Source organism: Agelaius tricolor, unplaced genomic scaffold, assembly GCF_023055355.1.
Source record: "Agelaius tricolor isolate 1412-34295 unplaced genomic scaffold, bAgeTri1.0.p SCAF_31, whole genome shotgun sequence".
NCBI classification, from domain to species: domain Eukaryota; kingdom Metazoa; phylum Chordata; class Aves; order Passeriformes; family Icteridae; genus Agelaius; species Agelaius tricolor.
In genome coordinates this window covers 3,112,395-3,119,659 of record NW_027269291.1, presented here as the reverse complement: position 1 = coordinate 3,119,659, position 7,265 = coordinate 3,112,395, and the positions used below count along the sequence as shown (strand labels likewise).

The 7,265-nt window shown below is 63.8% G+C and overlaps 2 protein-coding genes across 2 annotated transcripts; both read left to right on the top strand.

Annotated features, from left to right (window-relative positions):
- Positions 1-76: 76 nt before the first annotated feature.
- On the top strand, positions 77-2,776 carry TCAP (titin-cap). Its single transcript, XM_071450737.1, has 2 exons — positions 77-1,027; positions 2,205-2,776. Exons 1-2 carry the CDS (start codon positions 741-743, stop codon positions 2,458-2,460), a joined length of 543 nt encoding a protein of 180 aa, XP_071306838.1. The 5' UTR covers positions 77-740; the 3' UTR covers positions 2,461-2,776.
- Positions 2,777-3,184: 408 nt separating this feature from the next.
- On the top strand, positions 3,185-7,069 carry PNMT (phenylethanolamine N-methyltransferase). Its single transcript, XM_071450889.1, has 3 exons — positions 3,185-4,684; positions 4,877-5,084; positions 6,523-7,069. The coding sequence occupies exons 1-3, from the start codon at positions 4,531-4,533 to the stop codon at positions 6,956-6,958; spliced, it is 798 nt and encodes a 265-aa protein (XP_071306990.1). The 5' UTR covers positions 3,185-4,530; the 3' UTR covers positions 6,959-7,069.
- Positions 7,070-7,265: the final 196 nt, after the last annotated feature.

Below are 7,265 nucleotides of genomic sequence, written 5' to 3'. Positions count from 1 at the left end.
CCTGTGTGGCTGTGTCAGACACTGAATGGAGGGGAGGGGGCAGATGTGGGGCTGGGGTCACCCTGAAGACCCCCCCAGTGCTAAAGGTGGGGGGGTCCAGGCTCCTTGGGGCGCTGGCTGTGGGTGGCACTGTCCCCAAGCCATGGTGGCACCAGCAGCTCCATCCACCTGGAGCATCTCTGTCTGTCTGTCTGTCCCCAGTGTCCCTCCAGCCCTGCGTTCATCCCCTGGGGTGGGACCCCCACACTTGGGGGCAGCTCTGGGGGCTGTCACCAGCCCTGTCCTCTGTGTCACCATCGTCACATCCTCTGTGTGTCACCAGCCCTGTCCCCTCTGTGTCACCAGCCCTGTCCCCTCTGTCACCGGCCACCTCCATGGGTCACTGCCACCCAACTGCTGGCCCTACAAACGCCCATTTGGGAGTCCCTACAGCCCCAAACCCCTGTCCTGGGCTGTCCCCAATGTCCCTGTGAATGGCACCCCAATGTCCCTGTGAAGGGGACCCCAATGTCCCTCTGAGGGGCACCCCAATGTCCCTGCGAAGGGGACCCCAATGTCCCCTCTGAAGGGGACCCCAATGTCCCTGCGAAGGGGACCCCAGTGTCCCTCCGAGCTGGGCGCTGTGGCCGCTGTGGGTGGCACAGAGGGGACAGGGAAAGGCCAGCCGTGCCCTGGGCAGGTGCCAGGGCGGGTCCTGCTGGTGCCATCACGTTGCTGGCAGGGTCTGCCCCGCGTCCCCAATGCGGGAAGGGGAGGGGACACCCCCGTGGGTGCCACACACGTGTCCGAAGTGCCACCCCCCCTCCTTGGCAGCGCTCGGTGCCTCCCAAAATAGCCCCGGCGGGGCCATAAAAGCAGAAGGGGCACAGGGGGAGGGGGGAAAAGGAGCCATGGTGGGCCTTGAGGGATCCAGGGCGCCGCTCTCGGCCCGCCTGGGCTGCCGCCTGCAGGAGGAGGACGTGGGCAGGAGGGAAACCTTCAGTGCCGAGTGGCTGGACCTGGAGCTCAGCTCCCGACCCGAGGAGGGGTGAGGGGCACGGCCAGGGGGGTGCCAGGGGGTGCCAGGGGTATGGGGGGCATCGGGTGCTGGAGGATTTGGGGGGTTCTGTTGTGGGGATTTGGGTTGTGGGGTTCTGGAGTGTGGGGTTTCCATGGGGTTGTAGGGTGCTTCCAAAATTGTGGGGCCTCCAGAGGGGTTTGAGGGGCTCCAAGGGTCTCAAAATATGGGGGTTTGGGTAGCCCAAGTGTCCTAGGGGGTGTCAGGGGGTCCCAGGGGGTGCCAGGGTTATGGGGGGCATCGGGTGCTGGAGGATTTGGGGGGTTTTTTGTGAAGATTTGGGTTGTGGGGTTCTGAAATGTGGGGTTTCCATGGGTTTGTGGGGTGGTTCCAAAATTGTGGGGTCTCGAGGGGCTCCGAGAGTCCCAAAATATGGGGGTTTGGGCGGCCCAAGAGTCCCAAACTTGGGCAGACCCAATGGTGCCAGGGGTGCCAGGGGGTGCTGGGGGCACAGGGGGCACCGGGTGCTGGAGGATTTGGGGGTTTTTTTGTGAACATTTGGGTTGTGGGGTTCTGAAATGTGGGGTTTCCATGGGGTTGTGGTGGGCTCCAAGTGGCTCAAAATGTGGGGTCTCCATAGGGTTTTGAGGGGCTCCCAAAATACAGAGTTTCCATGGGTTTGTGGGATGGGTTGGGGGTTTCCATGGGGGTTTGGGGGTGTAGGAGACTCCAATGGGGTTTTGAGCAGCCCAAGAGTTCCCATGGGGTCTTGTGTCCCAAATTAGGAGGTTCCCAGGGGGTTTGGGGGTTTCTGGAGGTCCCTGGGGGGTCAGGGAAGCTCCGGGGGGAGGTGGTGGGCGGTATCCAAGAGGGACTGGGGGGGAGGCCGGGATTCCACAAGGGGCCAGAAGAACATGGGGGTCTCCAGGGGTTCCTATGGGCATCTCCGGGGGTTCTTATGGGGCTGAGCTGGGATATGGGACATGGGGGATTCTCCCATAGAGTGGGGCGGCACACGGGGGTCTCCAGGTGTTCCCGTGGGGGTCTCCAGGTGTTCCTATGGGGCTGAGCTGGGACATGGGGGATTCTCCCATAGAGTGGGGCGGCACACGGGGGTCTCCGGGGGTCCTGTCGGGGCGCGGTGACCCCGAGGGCGCAGAGCAGGACCCTGAGGACCCTGACCCAGTGAGGCTCTGTCCGTGCCCAGGTGGTGCCGGCGGGAGGCGGACACGCAGCGCCGGGAGTCGCTGGAGCAGCGCGGGGCCGTGCGGGTGCTGGAGCAGCGCTCGCCCTGGGGGCTGCTCAGGGTGGGGGTCCTGGGGCAGCCCCTGACCCAGCACCTCCTGCCCTACGCCCGCACCTTCCCCGTGCCCCTCTTTGCCCCCTCAGACCTGCGCGGCGCCAAGGGCGGCGTTCCCCGCACCCTCTCCCGCTCCCTCTCGCACGAAGCCCAGCGGGGCTGAGTTGCCGGGGGAGGTCGGGGTGCGGGGGGGGGGGCAGGAGGGTGATGTTGGGGGGGGCTGGGGGGACCCTCTGGGTCAGCTCAGCCGCCCCCCGAAAAGGCAGCAGGAGAAGGAAGGGGCAGGTGGGGGTGGGCTCCCATCGCTCGGGACCCCGCCCCGCTGCGGGCGCGGTGGAGCCCGGTGGGGATGAGGACCCCGCGGGTCGGGGGCTCCCGCCCTTCGGGGGGCTCCCGGCAGCTCCGGCGTGACTCAGTTTCCCTGGCGAGAAGAAGGGAATGAGAGGAGGAGGATGAGGATCGCTGAAAGCCTGGGGGGGCTGGAATGGGGAGGGGGGGTTGTACAAACCGCGCTCTTTGTACGGCAATAAAACCGCACAAAGAACCCACAAAAACTCTACCTTGGCACGGCAGAGTCTTTTCTGGGGGGGTACAAGGGTGGGGGGCAAGATTTAAGGTGGGGGGGCCGTGTGTGGCACACGGGGAAACTGAGGCACGGCAGCGGGAGGGACCCGGTGTCTTATGGGACTGGGGGGGTCTGGGTGGGGGGGGCTGTGGTTATATAACCCCCCCCCCCCCCCCCCGCATCGCCCACCCGGTGCCAGGTTCTGCAGTGCCCAGATTAGCTGTTCCCAGTCCGGATCCCGCTGTCCCTGGGCCCCCGCCAGGCCCTGTCCCCTCCCTGTCCCCTCCCCCGACCCCGTCCCGCTCCTTCCTCCTGGCCCTGCACCCTCACCCCCGCAGATCGGGCACGGGAAGGGTTTGGGGTCTTACAACGCCCCCAGCCACAAATGTGGGAACCACCCTGCTCGTTAGCCCGGGGTGCTGGGAGCGCTGGGAGCGCTGGGAACCCTGGGAGCGCTGGGAGCACTGGGAGCGCTGGGAGCCCTGGGAGCACTGGGAGCACTGGGAGCACTGGGAGCACTGGGAGCTCTGGGAGCCCTGGGAGCACTGGGAGCACTGGGAGCTCTGGGAGCCCTGGGAGCACTGGGAGCACTGGGAGCCCTGGGAGCACTGGGAGCACTGGGAGCACTGGGAGCTCTGGGAGCACTGGGAGCCCTGGGAGCACTGGGAGCACTGGGAGCGCTGGGAGCTGGCAGAGGTGGCACCGGCTCCTGCCAGAGCTGGGCTGAGTCCAGCACGGGCGATGGAGAGCTCAGATGGGCCCCATCCCAACCCCCACATCATTCCAATGCCTTTCCATCCAAATCCCCTTCCCAATCCCAATCGTCCCCTCATTCTAATCCCTTCCCATTCTCCTCCCCATCCCAATCCACCCCAATCCCTCCACATTTCCATGCCAATCTCATTCCAGTCCTTTCCCAACCCAATTCCACACCATTCCATTCCCTTTCCATCCCCATCCCAATCCCAATTCTCCCCTCATTCTAATCCCTTCCCATTCCCCTCCCCATCCCAATCCACCCCAATCCCTCCACATTTTTCCATCCCCATCCCATTCCAGTCCTTTCCCACCCCCATTTCACACCATTCCTGTTCCCTCCTATCCCCATCTCATTTTTGTCCCTCTCCCAATCCCCCTCCATCCTCATCCCTATCCCACCCTCTTCATCCTCACCCCTCTTCCACCCTCTTCATCTTCATCCCTATCCCAATTCCCCTCCATCCTCATCCCTATCCATCCTCACTCCTTTCCCACCCTCTTCATCCTCATCCTTATCCCAATTCCCCTCCATCTTCATCCCAATCCCTCTCCATCCTCATCCCACGGGACCCCCACGAGCTGGGGCAGCACAGGGGGGTCACAGCCACATCTCGGGCTGTGGGGACAGACTCTCCCCGGCGCAGGGACAGCATTCCTGGATTCCCAGAGCCCGGGAAGAGCGGCGGATCCGTTATCAGCTCCGTTATCGGCTCCGGCCGCGGCCCGGGGGCACTGGCGCTAACCGGGTTAGGAGGGCTGGATGACGGATGGAGGGATGCAGGGTGGATGATGGATGGGTGGAGGGATGCAGGGTGGATGGATGGGGCTGTCTCGGCTCCTCGTGGCCCCTCCCGGGCCGGCCAAGGATAAAAAGCGGCGGCGGCGGGGCCGGAGCCGCAGCCCCTCGCCATGAGCAGCCCGGCCGCGCTCCGAGAGGGCTACGAGCACTTCGACCCCCGCGCGTACCTGCGCAACAATTACCTCCCCCCCCGAGCCGACTTCTCCTCCGAGGAGTTCGTGGTGCCCTGGAAGCTGCGATGCCTGGCCGAGACCTTCGCCAGCGGTGAGAGAGGAAGGCGGCGGGGCGGGGAAACTGAGGCACGGAGCACGCAGGGGCAGCTCCTCTGCTCCTGCCTGGTTTTCCCGGGGACCCTCAGTGAGGCGGGGAAACTGAGGCACGGAGCATCCTCTGCTCCTGCCTGGTTTTCCCGGTTGTTGTGGCGGTCCTTCCCAGACATGTCCTGTCCCCTCCCAGGTGAGATCCGAGGGCGGACGTTGATCGATGTGGGCTCGGGCCCCACCATCTACCAACTGCTGAGTGCCTGCGACCACTTCGAGGAGATCGTGGCCACCGATTTCCTGGCGGTGAACCGGGAGGAGCTCGGCCGGTGGGCGCGGGGGGAGCCCGGAGCCTTCGACTGGAGCCCGTTCATCCAGCACGTCTGCAAGATCGAGGGGCGCGGGTAGGGGGGCCGGGGGGGCACGGGAAGGGGGTGCTGGGGGGGTCCCTGCTGGATTGTGTCCCCAAAATCCACGGGATCACAGATCCAGGTCCTCACAGATCCCTGTAGATCCTGTGGGATCACAGCCACGTTTTGCCACAGATGCTGAGGGGATCCCTATAGGACCCTGTCGCCAAAATCCCGTGGCATCACGGCCCCACATCCTCACAGACGGTGTTCCCAAATCCCATGGGTTCACAGCCCCTGTCTCTGCAGGATCCCAGCCTCAGATATCCATGGGATCCTCTCTCTGAGCCTGTGGGTGAAGGGTTGATCCCCACAGGAGCCTGTCCTTGTGGGTGCCCACTTGATCCTGCTCCCAAATCCCTGTGGCTCTTGGGTCAATCCCTCCTGGATCCCATTTCCCCACATCCCTGCAGCTGCTGGGTTGATCCCCAGGAGATGCTGTCCCTTTGTCCCTGTGTGTGTTGGGTTTGTCCTGCTGCAATCCTGCCCCTGGGTCCCTGTGGGTTCTGGAATGGGCATCCCACCCCACATCCCTGCAGGATCCTGTCCCCACACCCCTGTGTGTGCTGGATTGATCCCATCCCCACCTCTCTGTGTGTCCCAGGCCAATGCCCACCCAATCCCTGCTTCCCTGCACAATCCCACCTCATATCCCTGCAGAATTCTCTCCTAACCTCCCTTTGTCTGCTGCATTGATCCCATCCCCACATCCCTCCGTGTGCTGGGTTCTTCCCATCCCTACAGGGATCTGTGTGTGCCAAATCGATCCCATCCCCACACTCCCCTGGGTGCCAGGTTGATCCCATCCCCTTATCCCTGTAGATACTGAATTGATCCCATTCCCACGTCCCTGTGGACACTGGATTGAGTCCATCCCCACATCTCCATTGATACTGGATTGACCCCATCCCCACATCCCCATTGATAATGGATTGACCCCATCCCCATATCCCCATAGACACTGGATTGATTCCATCCCCACATCCCCGTGGACACTGGATCAACCCCATCCCCACATCCCCATTGATAATGGATTGACCCCATCCCCATATCCCTGTGAATGCTGGATTGATCCCATGATCCCATCCCCACATCCCCATGGGACCAACCCCATCCCCACATCCCTGTCTGGATCGATCCCACCCCCCCACCCCCACATTTTCTGGGTCAATCCTCTCCCCACATCCCCATGGACACTGCATTGACCCCATCCCCACATTCCCATGGAAGCTGGATTGACCCCATCCCCATGGATGCTACATTGATCCCCCCACATCCCCGTTTGTTCTTCATTGACCCCATCCCCACAACCCTGTGTGGATCGATCCCACCCCCCCATCCCCGCGTTTTTCGGGGTCAATCCCCTCCCCACACCCCCCATCCCCATCCCACATCCCTTATTCCCTTATTCCCTCATTCCCCCTCTCCCCAGGGAGCCGTGGCAGGACAAGCAGCGCCGTCTCCGCCAGCGCCTCCGCCGGATCCTCCCCATCGACGTTCACCGCCCGGAGCCTCTGGGGGCCCCGCTGCGCCCCCGGGCCGATGCGCTGCTCTCCGCCTTCTGCCTGGAGGCCGTGAGCCCCGACCGCGCCTCCTTCGTGCGGGCTCTGAGCCACGTGGGGACCCTGCTGCGCCCGGGGGGACACGCGGTGCTGCTGGGGGCTCTGGGCGAGTCCTTCTACCTGGCGGGTCCCGCTCGGCTGCCCGTGGTGCCGCTGCAGGAATCGGATGTGCGGGAGGCGCTGGCGGCCGCGGGGTTCGCGCTGCGGGAGCTGCGCTGTTACGCGATGCCCCCCGCGCTCCGCACCGGCGTGGATGATGTGGATGGGGTGTTCTTCGCCCACGCGCAAAAACCGCTGGAAATGTGAGGGGGAGTCCCGGGAAATGGCCGGGAAATGGTGGGGAAATGTCACCCTGCCCGGGAGAGCCAAGGGAGGGGTGGGATGGAGGCAGCGCCGGCTGGATGGCGACAATAAAGGCTGAGGTTGTGGCACAGGTTGGTGACAATGAAGGCTGAGGTTGTGGCACAGGATGGTGACAATGAAGGCTGAGGTTGTGGCACAGGATGGTGACAATAAAGGGCAAAAGATGGTGACAATAAGGGCACAGGTTGTGGCACAGGATGGTGACGATAAAGGCTGAGGTGGCACAGGATGGTGACAGTAAAGGGCAGGG